We start from the raw sequence: 19,519 nt of genomic DNA, 5'->3' as shown, positions 1-19,519 counted from the left end.
GACCCCAAATATTCACACCGTGGTCAGAGGTCGAGTTTTATTCCATTATTTCAACAGATAAAAACAAAATCAGTAACCACTAAACATGATACAAATATCAATAAACATGCACCACATACTTAATGAGTTGTCATTTAAAGTGGACATGATATTCAAATCATGTTATGATCAAAATAATAGCACTCTTCGTTGTTCTTATTCATTTGTATTAACCCATTTATGCCTAGTGGACTCTCCCATCCTTCTAAATTGGATCAGTTAAATTCCGAATTTAGGAATTTCTAGTATACTTATTTATATATTTAGAATATTTCTTACAGAAATTCCTTTAAACAAACAGCGCAGGACCTGATGAGATGCCACATCATGCGGCGTCTCATCTGGGTCTACGCTGTTTGCCAAGGCCTTTTTTCTAGACGCTAGGCATACATGGGTTAAACACCATACAAATCCGAACTTCTAGATGAATGATGTTAAATCAAAACAAATTTTTTACAATTATGCATTTTTCTTTGGAACAATTAGTAGCCTTGCTGGTTCAACTACTCAACCAAACGTTATACTTATATATATGTATATATATGTGTGTGTTTGTATATATATATATATATATATATATATATATATATATATATATATATAATATATATATATATATATATATATATATATATATATATATATATATATATATTATGAGTAAGTACCCTTCACAAGATTTCATGTTACAAAACAATGATGCGAGCAAATCCTTTCATTCCCTCTTGGTCGAACACTGAAGATTTCAATTCACAACAAAACATGTGCAATTCTTTTCATGCCCTCATGATAGTACACTGAAGATTAAATTTCACAAAATATTCTGTGCAAATCCTTTCATTCCTTCATGGTCTATCACAAAGGGCACAGTGATAGTGGGTAGATGTGGCGCAAACACCACCTCCATCTCCCTGACAACGGTCTCCAAGGGGCCGTGAGCGCTGTCCTGCTGAATGGTGAGGCTACGCTGGGTACGTGCCAGCATGATGCGGGTGGTCACATGATTGGACCAGGCGAGGCCCAGGGAGGGAATCAGTTGACGACTGTCTGGGGACATGGAGCTCGTCACCTGCAGGATATACAATTGTTGACTGATATTTTAAATGCTGCTTTCTTCTTTCTATTATAATAAACGAGGCTTTAACCGTTTAGCACTTAGATATGTATTTTGACGCATTTGTAGTCCCATAGAAAGTTACATTTTATTAAAGACCTTTCTTACTTAATTCAAGTTTTGAATGCTTCATTTCCAACCATTAGTTACTGATTAGCAGCAAACAGCATAAAACCTGAACAGAGTTACCCGCAGGCTGTTCTGGTAATATGCTGGTTGCAAAAACCATTTTCACTTTTTTTCTTGTGGGAGAAAGGGTTAAGAAACTAATTGTTACATTATACACATATTTACCAAACGTTTAGTAACTTTTGGAACTACTACAGGGTCATGTGTTTAAAATGCATTTAATATGTTGTATTTTTCATGCATGTGTTTATTATACTGTTTTTCAACAACTACTCTAAAAAACTCTTTTGTCTAAGTAAAGAAACTCAATTAATTATGCCATTCATTTGTCATAGATAATTATACAAGTAAATTATTTCCTTAAATCGGCACTTGAATTCAATGATAAAACCCATAAATTCCATCACTTTTTTCTGACCTATACAAACCTGATTAATGCAGACAACAGGTATTTGGTGTTGGTGACTGTATTTGCACAGTAGGGACCCCATGGCACAGATATGCTGAGCTCGTTTGTACATCTCGTTGCTCTCATAGTCGCTGCGGAAATGTGCAGCCACCGAGTCCACGATGATCATCTTGACTGCTCCAGAGTTCAGCAGTATGGGGGCTCTGTTGGACAGGCAGCTCATAAGACCTTCCTTGGTATTGAAGAATGTAAAGAATACATTTAGAAATGTTAATGAGGAGATAATATTGAAGAATGTAAAGGAAAAATTGAAGAATGTCAAGAAAATATAGAAGAATGTAAAGAAAATATTGAAGACTGTTAAAAAAATATTGAAGACTAAAGAAAATATTAAAGATTGTAAAAGAAATATTGAAAAATATAAAGGATAATATTGAAGAATGTACAGGAACATTTCAAAATGTAAAGGAAAACATTTCAAAATGTAAAGGAAAACGTAGAAGAATGTAAGAAAATATTGAAGAATGTAAAGAAAATATTGAAGAATGTAAAGAAAGTATTAAAGAATTATAAGAAATATTAAACAATGTAAAAGAAATATTGAAGAATGTAAATGATAATATTGAAGAATGTAAGAGAATTATTTAAGAATGTAAAGGAAAAATTGTATAATGAAATTATATAAATCAAGAATGTGAAGAAAATATTGAAGACGAACAAAAATTTAATTGTTAAACTCATTTAGTTACAAAAAGGAGAAAAACACAATGGTGATGCTATTTTGATAATTAAAAGACACACAGTTAGTGGTTGATCTCATACATGTATTTCCTGTAATACAAAATAAATGAACTTACAAAATCTGCTACATGTTCAATGAATATTTTATCCCCTAGATTTCCTTGGTTACACAACTTGTTGCCGTGACTTGCAGTGAAGTTCTTGATCATCTGATATAGGCGTTTACTGGGAAAAGCATCTTCTGTGCAGATGTACAATGCACCTGTAAAATTGGTATTTGAAAAAGTATCATTTTTAATCTTTATTTCATAAAGATTTAAATCAATGTTTTCACATTTGTATTTGCTGATGACAAATTCAAAGGGCTGATATGTTGAATAATATTAACTTTCAGGTTCATAATATACCAATAAGCATTTAAATAACGCATCACAATGTTAGTCATATTCAAATTTCCCCCCATCATTCCACTATAATAGCAATCCACCCATTGTAAACCATAGAGCACATGGTTCTTAAGATCGTATGGTATTTATTATGTGATAACATGAAAATACATATATTAAAAATGTCTCAGGAAGAGCTATAACCCTTTCCCACTCAGAGACAAAGTAAAAATGGCTATGTACAAACAGCATAAAACCAGAACAGCTTGTGAGTAACTCGCAGTCTGTTCATGTTTTATGCTGTTTGCTGCTCATCAGTATGTAAGGGTTGGAGATGAAGCCTTTAAAACTTGAATTAAAGAAGAAAGGTCTTTAATTAAATGTAACTTTCTAAGGGACTACAAACATGTTCAAATACATATCTAAGTGGCTTTAATTACCAGTAAATATAACTTTCTAAGGGACTACAAACAAGTCCAAATACGCATCTAAGTGGTAAAGGGTAAAATATGTATCTAAGTGGAAAACCACCTGAATCCAGACCACCGTATTGTTTAGTCAACTGGGAGGTGAGGGACAACTGTAGGGCAAACTGGGTTTTCCCACAGGCACTTTCCCCAGAAATCTCTGTAATACCACTGCATAAGATTCCTCCTGAAATGTAAGAAATGGTGAAAATGTGATTGATACATTCATCTTTTTTAATGAACGGCGGTGATTGTATAATTTCACTCTGGATAATATTAGACAAAATAAAATACATTATTTTATTAAATGTCATGGTTTAATTATGTTATAAATCATGAAATTGTGATTAAAATAATCATTATTCGGCACTTCATTAAATATCTTTAGCATTAATAAGGTTACTAATCGTCGCTTAATTTCTGTAGTGCTGTATCTCCAAATTTTTCAAAAATGAGTTTCATATCGCTGTGTTCGTGAGAACGAGATCTTTAATATGACGTAATCGGGTGAATGCTGTACAGCACCATCTCCGGGACACAGAGCAAAGTAGCATTCACGCTCAGATTAGCCTATCAATTGCCAGAATTTTCACCACGTGACTGAGTTTCATTTCATTTCAGAACTGTAATGATCCATCGCCATCAAGTTCAATGAAAAAATGTCCAGATCCGTAACCGATAAAATGCTCTATGTCCTGTTAGAGCAGTTCAGCATTAACGATTTTTAAACTTTTTTACAAGAATGCTCTATCTCCATACATAAAATTGCAAATAACATGAACATATAATTTACGAAAGTTAATATTTAATTATATTCATATTCTTTGTTTGCTGATAAACACTCCGGTATATTTTTTTCCACATACGTGCATAAATGAGAAAATAAAGGTTAAACCTTTAAATGTGTTTTTCTCCAAAAAATGAAATTGGTAGTTAGAGCACTACAGAAATCAAGCAACGTAATGTGTCACAAACGCTTTCTAATATTTGTACAAGGATTCTGCTCACCTCTCAGTGCTTGGTCTAGTACAGCACAACCAGTTGTAAGCTTCAGGTGGTGCAATTTTTCATTTTCAAATATCTGTTTTGCTTGAAAATAAGAGTTTTTTTTTCAATGTGGGAAGAAACCTTTTTTATTCAATAAGATTACATGTATCTCTTAATTTAATCATAGTATTATATACCAACTGATTACTGGTAACTGTCCTTAAAGCTTCTATCCCTGGAAACAAAGTAAATGAAACTTTGCTTTTTAATGGACATCTTACTTATCAAAATACACAAGACTGGATTAAAATGGGTCAAATAAGTATTTTAACAAGAGCTGTCAGAGGACAGCGCGCTCCACTATTCGATTGCTTGACAGTATAACGTAAGCCATCATGGGAAATTTTTTCAAATTATTCAATAAGGTCAAGGTAATAGTTCAGGTATATTTTGCACAATCCATTGAACACTGTAAAGACATAAAACAAAGTAATAAGATTATATGTAAAGTTTGATAGCAATAGCTTGGGTGGTAAGTTTGGACGGTTGTTCAAAAATAAAATAAATATATGTTTTTTTTGTAACCTTGTTTTAAAGAAAAAAAAAATGTTTTGGGTTAGTTAGAAGTGGGGGGGGGGGGGGGGGGGGTTTAGAGGGGAGTTTAATGTGAGGTGTGGTAATTTATTAGACGATTTGTCAAAAATTAAAAAAAAAAGGAAAAAATAATAATTTGTATTATATTTTTTGTTTGGGTGGGGGGAGGCAGGGATTCTGGGTTGGGTGTGTGTTATTGTTTGGATGGAATCTGTGGTGGTATTCAGGTAAGTAATGTTTTATAAAAGTATTAATAAAATCTGATCATAAATATAAGAGTTATGGCAATTGAACAAAAAATTATCATTTTGACGTTGAGTCAAGGTAATTGAAAGGTCAAGGTAAAATTGAACTTGCCAGGTACAATACCCTTTTGATAGTAAGAAAGTATCTGAAGTTTAAAAGCAATAGCTTTGATACTTTAGAAGTCAAGTGGATCTAAACACAAAATTTAACAAAGTTATCAGTTACTAGTATAAGAGTATCATTCGAAAATGGAATTACACAAACAGGATGAAGTGAGAGACATTTTTCAGCATACACAGTGGCTTTAAAACTGTTTTAAACAATGGATCCCATGAGAATTTCATTTATTACTACTAAAATAGAGGCCCTGCCTTAACTTTATATATTAAAACACATAACAATTTTACACCATACTCTTAACACCAAATTTAATATTATTATTGAATGGGCCTCCGAGTGATGACCAGTAAACATCATGAAGTCCATGAGGAACAAATGCCCAATTATTTAATGCAGATCAGAATAGAATGCTAACAAGGATAGAAAAGCTTCATATACAAGGGTAAACCAGTACAAGTTAGATTGGACACCAGACAAGTATTAATAACAAAACAAATGCTGTAAATATATATAAATAAATCATTCCTGCTACAGTTATCACTTTAATTACTAACAAGAGCTGTCACCATAGCACTTCCAAGATATGGCGGGGGATAAAAAGGCTCAAAACTACTGTGTCCCTTCAGATGATAAGTCCTTTTTATTTATGCATGTGTATCTGTACAACACCTTTCCGTGCGCATACAATTTTTCACCCCTATGACCTTGAACTTGAGGTCAGTGATCAGGTTTAGAATTCTGGGACCAAAATCATATGTATACATATATACTTGGTAAGATCAGAATAGATGATACTAGATTAGATCAAGTGTGTTGTTCTTCTACAGTGCTGTTCTTGTAAAAAGTAAAGTGACATATATAGGTATTGTGCATCTATTTTGAATAGAAATTATTTTATTTTGTGACATATGATTATGTTTGTACTGTAACATGACTTTTTTCTTGGTTTGTTATGATGAGGACATCATATTTCAGCCCAGGGAAATCTGTAACAGGGTTGAAATATTAATTTCAAGTAATCTCTTCATTTGTTATGTTCAAATGCTATAATTTCCCATTAACTCATTGTGTTTATATGGTTTACTTATTAACCTGTTGACTGTCTTAAGAGTTACAGTCGGAAAAGCATGTGATTTATCATATGTCCAGTCTATGTAATTGTTCAGTCAGGCTTGACCAGTGACATCACCACTAGATGTATTGAAATGCGTATCTTGGAGAAATATGTTTTTGTGAAAAGACAGATGTGAAAGAGGAGGCATATTTTATGGATGTATAAAAACAAAAATTGGGTTGGTTTTATTTTGGGGGGGGGGGGGTTAGATTTGGGTTGTGGCAATTTATTAGAGGATGCAAAAAAAAAGGAAAAAAAATTGGGGGGAGGGTAGGGGGTTGAGAGGTGGTTAGAATGTGTGGCGTGGTTATTAATTAGATGAAAAATCCAAAATAAAAAAAAGTAAATTTTGTTTGTGTGTGGGGGGGGGGGTTAGGGGGGGGGGGGGGAATCTGGGTTGGGGCGTGGGGTATTGTTTGGGTGAGTAGGATAGCTCAACAATATACATATAGATATATATATAGATATATATGTAATTCATATATAAAAGTCGAGGTAATAAATATATTTCATATGCAATAGTCGAGGTAATAAAGAAAGGAAAAAAAAAATGGGGGGGGGGAGGGGGGTAGGGGGGGGGGTTGAGAGGGGGTTATAATGTGGGGTGTGGTAATTTATGAGATGATTAAAAAAAATAAGAAATGGAAAAAAAAATGCTGGGGGGGGTAGGGGGGGGGTGAGAGGGGGGTATAATGTGGGGTGTGGTAATTTAGTATATGAGGGAGAGGGGGTATAATGTGGGGTGGGGTAATTTATTAGATGATGTATAACAAAACAAAAAAACATTGGGGGGGGGGGGTTCGGGTTTGGAAATATAATTTGGGGTAGTACACAAACTTTAACATAGATTTATCAATAATATGCATATTCTAAGTATAAAAGGGGCAATAATTGTGTCAAAATGCTTGATACAGTTGTCTGCTCTTGTTTATAGGTTGGGGTCATGATGTTTAACAAGTACGCAAAATATGAAAGCAAGTAGTACCGGTACGCAAACTTTAACATTTGCTGCATATTCTAAGTGGAAAAGGGGCCATAATTATGACAAAATGCTTGATAGAGTTGTCTGCTCTTGTTTATAGGTTGGGGTCATGTTGGTAAACAAGTATGAAAAATATGAAAGCAATATGTCAAGGGACATTGAAAATAATTGGGGTACTACGCAAACTTTAACATTTGCTGCATATTCTAAGTGGAAAAGGGGCCATAATTATGACACAATGCTTGATAGAGTTGTCTGTTTTTGTTTATAGGTTGGGGGTCATGTTGGTAAACAAGTATGCAAAATATGAAAGCAATATGTCAAGGGACAAAGAAAATATTTGGGGTAGTACGAAAACTTTAACATTTGCACGCTAACGCAGACGCTAATGCAGACGCTAATGCAGACGCCGACGCTGGGGTGAGTAGGATAGCTCCACTATTTATATTTTATATATATAATAGTCAAGCTAAAAATTGCAGTGTCAAAACAAACAATTACCTCTGGAGTAAAACAAAGAAGTACAAAACATTCATACCAAGCATACATGGTGCACACTAGTGCTCAAACGGGTACCCGCAAAAACCCGAATCCTCGGGTAATAAAATAACCCGCAGATCCGGGTCAAAGTTTCTGCGAATGATACCTGTTCAGGTCGCAAGATACGAAGTACAAGATCACATGTTGAATGTGTAGTCCAATCACCTCTTTTAAACAAGTGAAGTAAAATCACACCCGTTATCAGTTTAAGCAGTGTTGTTATTACAAATATTTATAAATTAATAAAAGTGATGCACCAAAAGCAGAAATGTCAAGTTTAATTTGTTATTCTGATCCTGAAATGGCGACGTTAAAAAACGAAACTTGTATTTTAAAATATATTGACTTCAAAGTAGCAAATGCAGTTAGAGCTTACAGTGAAAGTTAGTTTGGCTTCTGTCCTCAAAATAAGACAAGCTTTATTTTTGCTTGACAGGTTGTTTTTCCTGTAATACTTACGTTTGCTGATTAAGTTCAACAATGTTGTGTAAACTTAATAAATAGTTTTAGGCAGTTCAGTATTTCATTCATAATTAAAGAAATCAAAACAATAAAAAGTATAATATTCTTAACAATATACTTGACAAACATTTAAATATTTAAGAACGCTATGACAATTAATGTAGTTTTATTTTAATTAGCTTATGTATTATTTGACCCTACCCGACCTGAATTTTCTGGGGTATTTTAATTTTGACCCGCCGACCCGACCCGAAGAATATTTTTGACCCGTGTGAGCCCTAGTGCACACCCTTCACCAAATGTGCTTTGGAAAATATATTATGTATTTCATATTAACTAGAAATAAAGTAGTTTTTTGTGAAATAAAGATAATTTTCTTTTATGAGTCAGTGTTTTTTTTATGGCAATTTCGGGGACGATATTCGACCCCATTCCCCTCAAAAAAGAGTATATATTTTTCCCCCATTTTGTAAAAAAAAATCCCCTCCAGAAGTTAAAAAAAAAAAAAATTTTTTTTTTTTTTTTTTAGAAAGAACTGTCTCATAATCATGATAAATATATCGATGGTCCCAATTCAAAATGCCGAACCTACATTTTTTGGCATTTCGCGATTTTGATACTGTGCAAAGCGGGAAATCAATGTGCATATACCCCCGAAATAACGAATTAGTTAACCAATCGCAACAGCTCAAAAAAGTCATGTGATGTAATGACGAACCGCAATTGGTTGAAGTCAAAATGACGAAGTTGCAAAAAAATGTAGCTTCGGCATTGTGCGCGCTAATTAATACATAAAGGTATCAATATAGCCATGTATTTTTAAGGTAAATTGACGAAACGTAAACTTTTGCTGATAGAATAATTCAATGATGTACATTTTTATAGCTCTGATGAACGCAAACGGAGATTGAAATAATATAAAATGTTGAGGCCTTAACTTAGTAACTTATGGCCACAACTAATAGTTTATTCCTACAACTTTTTAAGTTGATGTCTCATCATAGTAAGTTGTTTTTTTTTCAACTTAATAAATTCTAGCCGCAAGTTACTAAGTTGAGACCACAACTTAATAAGTTGTGGGAACAACTTACTAAGTTTGGACCACAACATAGTTTAACCAATCAGATGGGCCATTTAATCTTTACCGTTTTATCACAGTTAGTACCCTTATACTCGTACTATTGTGTGTTCAGGTTCGAGCACCGGTTTGAGCACTATCCCTGTAAGCTATGGATCCCGGGATTGAGCCCCTGTCTGAGCACTTGCCTTGTTAGCGACTGGGTTCAGGGTTCCATCCATGGTCTGAGCACTAGCAACGTAAGCGTCGTATCCCGATTTCGAGTCCCGAAGCACTCGCTTCATAAGAGTGTGGTCCATTCGTTTTGGATTCGAACCCGGAACCCTTCTTGCAAAGGGCGATTGCTCTTACCGGGGCTCGATCCAGGGAACCATCGCTTACGAGGTGAGTGCTAGATGCCTAAGTTTTCGACGGTCCCTGGGTTCGAATCGCGGTATGAACACTAGTCCTTAAAGCTAAGTAGGAGTTTTCGACGGTCCCGGGGTTCGAATCACGGTACGAGCACTAGTCCTGAAAGCTTTGGGTCTCTAGATCGATCCTCGGTTTAAGGAAATCAGTGACAGGTCCCAGGTTCGAGCCCAAGTCTGAGCATTAGCCCTGAAAGCTATGGATCCCGGTTTCAAGCCTGAGTCTTACCACTTGCCCAGTAAGGGAAGGATCCTGGTTGCGAACCTCAGTCTGAGCACCGAAAGCTACGGGTTCACACAGGGTCTCCAACCAAACATCCGTCGCTAACACACTATACTGAGCACTCGCCTTCTAAGCGACCGGTTGCCGAAATGAGCACTAGCTCCGTAAGCATCATTTCCTGGTTTCGAGTCCCGGAATGAGAGCTCGCCCCGCAAGCGATGGGTGTTTGGGTTCGGTCTGAGCACTAGCCTGTAAGCTATAAACCCTCATTTTTTCGGGTTCGGCGCTAAGACTAGGACTTGGGTTAGGGTTTGTTCGCTTATAGGGTAAGTACTTAAACTGGGATTTGAGCCCGGGGCCCAAAGCATACAGGGTGAGTGCTCAGGCAGGGTCTCCAAACCGGGACCCGTTACGTAAGGTGCGAATGCTCAGACTGGGGTCCCAGTCGCTTACAGGGAAAGTCCTTAGACTGGGGCTAAAACCCAAAGACCCATCGTTTAAAAAGGGAGCTATCAGGCCTAGTTTTCACACCAGGGTTTGAACCCTGAACACTGTCGCTAACTTGGCGATTGCTCAATAGGGGCTCAAATTTGGAATCCATGGCTTACATTGCAAGTGCTCAGACAAGGCTCGAACCGGGGATCTATAGCTAACAGGGATAGTGCTCAGACCGGCGCTCGAACCCGAGCACCTAGAAGTATAAGGGGTACTAATTGTGATAAAACGGTAAAGACGAAACGGCCGGTCTGATTCGTTAAACGTAAAGTAGTGGTCTCAACTTAGTTAGTTGGTCGCACAAGTTATTTAGTTGAGGCAACAACGAATAAGTTGTGGGAACAAGTTATGAAGTTTTCGCCACAAGTTCTAAGCTGAGGCCTCAACTTAATAAGTTGTTCCCACAAGTTATTAAGTTGAAGGAATAACTTAATAAGTTAAATGAACAAATTACTAAGTTGAGGCCACAACTTAATACGTTTTGGGAACAAGTTATGAAGTTGTGGCCACAACTTATTCGTTGTTGCCTCAACTAAATAACTAGTAAGCTGAGGTATCAACATAATAGGTTGTGGGGATAACGTACTTAGTTGTTTCCACAAAGTATTATAAAAGATGTTTCCACAACTTATTAAGTTGAAGCCACAATTTATGAAGTTGTTCCCTCAACTTTATAAGTTGTTCCCACAAGTTACTATGTTGAGGCCACAATATAAATAAAGAATTGCGGTTGTCACCTCTGTGCCACCGTGTAAAACAGAAAAGCACGCATTGCTTTGCTATATCTAATCGAAAACAGTGGCAAAATGTATTCTATTGAAACAAAATCTATACAATTAGCTGTTCAATTTGCCGAAACATCATATAAATGCAAGTCTAAATGACGAAGATACATTTTACAGCAGATTTATTAACTTAACGTCAAATTAATTTCATACAAACATGCTCCATCATGAGACACTTTTAAAAATGTTAAAATTGATATTTATTTGATTTTGTGCAAGAAATGTTTAACAAAAATACGTCTCCTGAAAACTTGTGTTTTTGTCAGTTCGGCATTTTGAATTGGGACCATCGATATCTCAAATTTATTTCATAAACAACTAAAAAAGTATATAACTATAATTAATATTATTTTGAATAATTATAAAGAGTTGTATTAAATAGTTTTTCCCAAATCAGTGGACTTTTCACATTAATTGCATTTTTCTCCCAAAAATGGCAAAGAAAAGGCCTGATGTATCTATATTGTGTCCATATTTGTTGATAAAATCATTCCCATTTGGTCCATTTTATTGATAAAAAATGCTCAAATTTGCCATTTTATAGATTTGAAAGATCCCAATTAGACTCAAAATGGCTAAGAAAACTGAGACAGTGCATGAAGGCTGAACTGTCTGAAACTTAAATGTTGAAAAAATCATTGATATATATTTTAATTTTAAGAAAAAGGACAAAGACATCCAGCTGTGAATATTATATTCATACAAACATGTGTATTAATATAATAAATATCATTACATATTAACGAGTGAATTTTTAATTTTCCCCTTTTCCTAAAAACGACGCATTTTTTCCCCTTTGGACGGGCCCTGCCACCATTCCCCTATATGTGAAAAAAAACACTGTGAGTACTGATGGAATTTTTAAAGGCATCAATTTATTTTTAGTTGACAGTTCTTTTATTACTTCACTAGATTGACTTGCACTGTCATACAAATTAGAAAGAATGTGCTAAAGTTATTTTACGTACATGTTTAGTTTAAACTAAATCTATTTATTTTAGCTCGATTGCATAGAAAGCTTATTTGAAACGCTCTCAAGTCCCTTTCCTGGGACTAGAACAAGTACTTGGGGTCTTTGAGGGAGATCTAAAGAACGCTCCCACTGTGGAGATCGAACCTGTGACCTTCGGATCTTTAGGCGGACATCAACTCCATTACGCCACGGCGACCTTATTTTACTTATGTTATATTACCAACAATTATTACCGGAAACTGGTTGCTCTTTATTGACTATTTTGGCAGCTGCAAGTTTCACTGTTTCCACATCACTTGGTGACAATCCACCAACAGGTCCAGTCAGGTACAGTATGGATTTCAGTGTTGTAAGTCGTACTGAAACCATTTTGCATTTGTAAAAAAAGTTAATAGTGCTCAAAACTGTACATAGTGTAAACTTTCCAACATGATTTTAAAATATTTTTGTAATTTATCATATACTTATGAAGAGCTTTATTTAAAAAAGATTGTCTTATTTGTTATATATACATGTATACTATGTGTTGTTTTTCAAACTTTGAATTTAATAAATTTATGTCTTTTATATTCGTCAGAAATCATCCACAGTCATGCACAAAACAGCCGTGGTACATTTGGTCACCTTAATGGTGTAAACCCATTTAACTGAATTTTTGATTCTGTAAGAAAACTTAAAGAAGCCTGTAATCAATGAAAATAACATGTTACAATATCAAATGATTTCATCTTCACAGAATTTTGAAAGAAGGTTAAGTCTCTCCTGTCAAATGAAAAATATGCTGCCATATTAATGGTATCTTGTCCCAACACTGTTTATCCCAAATGACTTATTAATTTGCGATTGACTCCACAACGTCCTGTATATGCTGTCAGTTAAGCTCAATTGGTCATTGTAGGCTCGGGTACTATTTAAATGTACCCAGGGTACGGAAAATATACTAAAACGTACCAAACTAATTTAGACTGTTCCCCAAGTTTTATTGTATCTGGATCATGGAACAGCTACAGAATACCAAACCAAAGTCTCTTTGAATAAAACATTCATTAACATTATTTATTTAGTACGAGTCTTGTTAATATAGAGCAAATTTTACAAAATATTGACATAAATTATTTGAATTTTTTTTAGCCACACAAGACCAATTTAGCATTAAAATTCCCGGGTCAGTTTTAATATATTTATAATACCCGGGTACATTTAAGTATTCTAAACACTACCCAGGGTACATTTAAGTAGTACACGAGCTGACAATGACCAACTGAAAGTCAGTGAACACTGCAGTTAGAACCAGTAGATACTAGATACTTTTATATAAGAAATATTCGTCCAGCAAATCTAGAACAAAAAAATATCAATAGCTTGGCGTTAAATGTATCTTTTCTATTTTAGTTTAATGACGGGGGTATAAGTCTAATATAAAAACTGCAGATAAGCAAGGACCTTTATACAAATAAATCATGGCCATGGGTCCCTGAGTTAACTTTTATAGTTTTATTTAATCAACACATTTAATGTTCTGTAAATCTGTCATAAAACATACACTTTCTGAGGCAAGCTTTCAATCGAAAATCGATATCGATTTGGTCCAACTCTGTCATAGTTGAAACAAAAAACTATTATGAAGACAACGCTAAAAAATCTGTCGAATTTCCCGCCATCTGTCAAATTTCGTGAAAATTTGTTTTATAAGAACAGCGAAAATGAAAATGTAGCTGTAATTTATTAAGGCGCTTCTTGTAAATAATTATTTACATTGGTTCTCTAAAAAAGTTATTCTAAGTTATCAATTAAATAAATGAATAAATGATAATTAAAAGTGTAATACAATTTGTCACGTGAACAAAATATTCTTCTTTCGTACATTTTTAACATTTGGGTTTCTTAAATTGATTTCCGGAAATTGTCAGACACTGTGATAATCAATTATTTTATCTATATTCTCATCTGATTGACAAATATATTCAGAAAATGATGATTTCCCTAAATTATCAGTGATATCATTAATATTTTCAGATAATCAGGTGTGTAAATTATTTGCTTTAACAAAATTATTTTTGTTGATTAGTACTCGGATAAATCATTTTTGGAAGCTTGCGCAGTTTCTTAAATATTTTACATTTCTGTGTTTTTGCAATTAACGTTTATCACGAAATTACGTCATAAAATGAATGTTTCGTCAATATATTTATAAAGTTATAAATGTATTTTGTTAATTGATTTGATTACACAAGTCATTTAAAAAAATTAATTCATAAAATTGTGTGTTTCTTTTCATTAGTGTAAATTGACAGCAACTTTTTGTACGCTCTTTACAGGTTGAGGCTAACATATGTCAATATAAGATCTCAGTATAATTGGGAAAAAAACATTGATTCATCAAACTTAATGATTGTTGTATCAACCTTTTGGTGTCTAGTAACTGTGAATATCATGCTGTTTACAGTTTATAAATATTTTTAATTTAATTCAAAGCAAACACCCTTCTATTTATTTCAGCTTGAATAGCAAGAATGTCATGCCATCTGTTGCCACTAGTTCAGCTTGATGACATTACTGGTCTGCGTGACTTTTTATTCCCTGAACTTAAGGCCACAGCAGACACTAAACCAGATCAAGAAAATAAAGGTTTAAAAAAATCTTACTTTAAACATCATTTGTTTGTTTAATAGGTTTGTGGACGTTTCGTGCCACTACCAGTTCGTGCCACTTATATTTGTGTTGAAAAGAGGTAGACGTTTCGTCCCACTGATAATATATAGGCGGATAGGTGTGAATAATACAGTATAGGTGTGAATGATATTGGAGTGTATATTTATGTTGAAAATTACAACAATGTTGACAATTATAATAATAAATAACTAAAAATAAAATGATTTATTTTTATTATACAAATATTGTAAATAGTTCATTATGTTCAATAAATATAAAACATAAAGTGTTGTTATTTTTTATGCATCATGTGTATGTGTTTGTAAAAATAAAATTAAAAATGATTTATTGATAGTATAAAAACACGTGTTGTTCGTTGAATTCACAAAACCAGTAATGGCTTGAGAATATCCTTGTGTGTACTGTGCACGGAATGTTGGTGAAGAAGATAAAGCCAACTCTTCGAGATCTGGGAGAAGGACGAAGACGATGACATAACAACTACTGAACTGCTGAGAGCGTGCAGCCATATCATCGGGCTGGGACCAAGCACAACCATGGACAAAATCCACAATGATGACTTCTGAAATGCAATACATTGTATATCTGATTTGTGTATGTATAGGATAGGATAGTATGCTGTTGTATTTTTGTTTATATATTTATTTACTTTTGTATATGTGTACAGGGTTTTTTTTTACTAAGAAAGTGACGCCGATATTCGGCGTCTTCCCCTACCAGAATTTTTCCCCTCAAAATACAATTTCCCCACCAAAAATATCATTTTTCACCAAAATATAATATTTTCTCTCAAAGAAATGTTTATTTTTCCTTTGGGCATTCGACAATTATCCAATTTGCACCATGTACAACGATCTTTCTCTCTCTCTCCAGACGAACACAAAAAATCTGGGAATCCCAGTTATTCTAAATATAGCTCTTAAATAACGTTATGTAAACTGGGCAACTAATCGTAATAATCATGTGACTATTTAACTGGATACCGGTCTTGCGCGAGAAGGGTGTTTCGTCAATAACTTACCAGAAACCAGTCGAATTTTCATCCGGGCTATGTGCAAGCCAAGATATAAACGTGAAAACAGAAAAAAATGTCTCACAATTGGCGTTCTTACACAAACAAAATAAAACATTCGGAATTGGAAGATACTGAACGCATCGAGGCATTTTTTAAGAAAGAATCATCGAAAACCGTTATAACCCATCAGGATTCTGAGGTAATCAACATCGAACATTGTGAAAGTGAAAGTAGACAATCGGCAGCTGCTGCTCCTTTCCCTTCCAATACTGTAGAAGATCAAGATCGTCAACCCATTCATCATGAAATTGAAATCACAAAATTGACATCGTCCCCCGGCCCCAGTACAGAAATATAGTTGAAAACATTTCCCATAATTAGATCTACACGTGCAACTTAATTAAGGACTTTGACTTTAATACGTGTTAAATGTGTTTAAGAACAAAAAGGACGGAGACAAGCCTCTTTTAGTTTATAGTTTAAACCTATTTATTTTAGCTCGATTGCATCGAAAGCCTAAGGCTTATATAAACGCTCTCGAGTCCGTTTCCTGGGCCTAGAACCAGTACTTGGTGTCTTTGGGGAAGATCTCAAGAACGCTCCCACGGTGGGGATCGAACCCGTGACCTCCCGGTCGCTAGGCGGACACCATATCCATTACACCACGGCGACTTGATGAGTTACAGACATTGAAATGAACAGTTTTTATTTTTTCCCCTAATATGTCTCTTTCGCACTCTTTTTTCCCCTTTCACCCAGCGTCCAGCGTCTTCCCCTTTCTCTAAAAAAAAACCCTGGTGTATTAAAACATTTTAAATTGTATGTATGCATTAACTTCTGATATTGTTAATGTCAATATGTATGCATTAACTTCTGATATTGTTAATGTCAATTTATTGCAAATGTTTCAATATATTTATGTTATAAATCTAGATTTTGTTAAAATGTATGTATGCATTCACTTCTGATATTGTTAATGTCAATTTATTGCAAATGTTTGAATATATTTATGTAATCAATCTAGATATTGTTAAAATGATTGTATGCATTCACTTTTGGATATGGTTAATGTCAATGTTTTGAAAATGTTTTATGTAATTTTTTGTTAATGTATTGTATTAAGCATGTAAATTGACTCTTAAACAATCATGAAATAAAACAATCTTGTTTTAACATTGAACAGATGTTACAATCAAAGGTGCGACAGTTTGCTGTTATTTTTCACACCTTCTATACGATATTATTCACACCTATCCGCCTATATATTATCAGTGGGACGAAATGTCCAATGCCCTCCTACACAAATGTCAGTGGCACGAACTGGTAGTGGCACGAAACGTCCAGCACCCGTTTAATATTGTATGATTTATATTTACACTTTGTTTTGTGTTATCTGCGTGACTATTTATTCCCTCAACTTAAGGCCACAGCAGACACTAAACCAGATCAAGAAAATAAAGGTTTAAAAAATCTTACAATAAACATCATTTGTTTGTTTAATATTGTATCATTTGTATTTACACTTTATTTTGTGTTTTCATGGATATCAGGACGCTATTATTGTTTCAAGATCTATCCCAAATCAAAATAAAAATGTTTCTTCATGTTAAATATTTTCGTTAAAAGAAGGTTAAAGCTTAATATTTTAGTATTTTTTTCACCATCATCAGGTGACAGTTGGACAGAAGACTGGGGAGAATGGGACGAGGAGACAATGGACACAAGGGAGAGCACTCCTGATACCGACACAGAAGGGGAGGGAACTGTGCATGCCAGTGCCAGCAAGTGGATTCAGGACTGCCAGCTGGCTATCTCCCCAACTGCAGACCTCATTGCTATCAGCAACAAGGATAAACTGGTCCTTATGACACGTAGGTTTTTAAACGGAAAATTTTCAGATATAATTATTACCCTGTATACGTCAAAGTCAAATATAAATAAGTGATTAAAGATGTACACACAAAACTTGCCTAATTAATATTTGGGATATATTGTGGCTTATTACTGGTGTGTTTACAATGTTATTTTATATTTTTTAAAGAGTTGAAATATAAAACCATTAGGTTTGTTAAATAAATGGTGAATATGTTCCGAGTTCTAATGTGAAAGCTGTACATAGTTGGGTATCTCGACTACTTACAATAATACCAGTGACTCCATTCAAAGATGTTGTTTGAAATGTTTTTTTCACAAAACTAAGTTATTCAGGACATTTTGTTTGTTTTCAGCCAAATATAAAGCTGACAAAGATGCAGATGATGAGATGACACGGTACTGCACAGTTTGGTCGGGATCTGTAGCTCAGAATACTAGGTACAATTAAACCTTCTGTGCGAGTGCTTAAAGACAACACTGTCCTTACAATGGGCTGTGCTCTGTAAAAAAGTGGGTTTAATGCATGTGCTTTAAGTGTCGACCCAGATTAGCCTGTACAGTCCGCACAGGCTAATCAGGGACAACACTTAACGCCTAAACTGGATTTTTGCTAAGAAAATACTTATTTTAAACAAAAATATCATAAAAGCGAAGTGTCTTCCCTGATTAGCCTGTGCAGACTGTGACATTAAACCCCCTTTTCACAGAGCGCGGCTCATATGTATTATGAGTTTTTAAAATAATATTTTATTTAATAGCAAATGTATCTTTAAAAAAATGGAGGTGTACAAATTACCTTCCCATATATTTTTAGCTAAGCTAATACCAAATTAAATTTGAAATAGAATATCCTTTTCAGAGCATCTATCACTATATCAGCCATTTATTAGCAAGAATAAATTGTGTGGTCATCAATAACATGTATGAATATGCTATTGGCAGTGAGTTTGTGACCTCCCTGCTTTGCTTGCCGCTGGCCTCTCAGAAGATGAGTACCCAAGGGGCCCCAGACTGGACATGTGTCCTTGTAGGGCTGTCGTCGGGTTTCGTGAGAATATACACAGAGGTGAACACCAGTTTGCTCACATTGCTGCATCACTTGTGAACTTGAATTTATAACGCGCCTTACATGTGTCCTGTTTTAATATTCAGTAAAGTCTGTGCACATGTTTTGAAACATTTCATGAGTTAATTAAGTTTTTTTCGTAGGGTTCACTTTACATGATTCAAATTTGTTGAGAATGAATTTAGTTTTATACAAAGAAATATTTTCCATGTTGTTTGTGTTGTTTGAATGAAATCATTGACTTGGTTATAAGAAAGGGGAAACCTTGCCTAGAATAACATGTTTCAAATGTAAATACAAATGTAAAATAATGACTTTAAATATTTTTTCAGACGGGAGCTTTACTTTTGTCTCAAAAGTTGCACACAGAACCTGTTCAGCGACTTAAGTGTAATACCTACACTCCCAGGCGTTACCTTGGCATTGCAGAACAGGTCACTTTTCTTAATGTTTAGCTTGGCTGATTTCGGAGAAAACCCGAGGTATTGTCATAGCCAGCTCGCCGTCCGCCGTGCCTAAACCTTGACATTTTAATCTTACATCAAAGTGCTTCCACCTACAACTTTGAAACTTCATATGTAGATGCACCTTGATGAGTT

The 19,519-nt window shown here is 34.6% G+C and overlaps 2 protein-coding genes across 2 annotated transcripts in view; one reads left to right on the top strand and one right to left on the bottom strand.

Annotated features, from left to right (window-relative positions):
- Window positions 1-673: 673 nt before the first annotated feature.
- Window positions 674-13,892, bottom strand: LOC127872174 (DNA repair protein XRCC3-like). The gene is made up of 7 exons (XM_052415507.1): window positions 13,835-13,892; window positions 12,525-12,650; window positions 4,294-4,374; window positions 3,350-3,472; window positions 2,549-2,694; window positions 1,711-1,923; window positions 674-1,108 (listed from the first exon to the last, which is right to left on the bottom strand). The coding sequence occupies exons 1-7, from the start codon at window positions 13,890-13,892 to the stop codon at window positions 851-853; spliced, it is 1,005 nt and encodes a 334-aa protein (XP_052271467.1). The 3' UTR covers window positions 674-850.
- A 4,881-nt stretch (window positions 13,893-18,773) lies between these two features.
- Window positions 18,774-19,519, top strand: part of LOC127872173 (rab3 GTPase-activating protein non-catalytic subunit-like) — a 39,979-nt gene continuing 39,233 nt past the window's right edge. The window contains exons 1-2 of the mRNA XM_052415506.1: window positions 18,774-18,920; window positions 19,253-19,354. Of these exons, the coding sequence (XP_052271466.1) occupies window positions 18,774-18,920; window positions 19,253-19,354 (249 nt within the window). The remainder of the gene's footprint in view (window positions 18,921-19,252; window positions 19,355-19,519) is intronic.

The sequence above is a fragment of the Dreissena polymorpha genome, chromosome 3, assembly GCF_020536995.1.
Source record: "Dreissena polymorpha isolate Duluth1 chromosome 3, UMN_Dpol_1.0, whole genome shotgun sequence".
NCBI lineage: Eukaryota > Metazoa > Mollusca > Bivalvia > Myida > Dreissenidae > Dreissena > Dreissena polymorpha.
The sequence above is the reverse complement of the archived record's forward strand: the minus strand, read 5'-3'. Positions and strand labels throughout refer to the sequence as shown.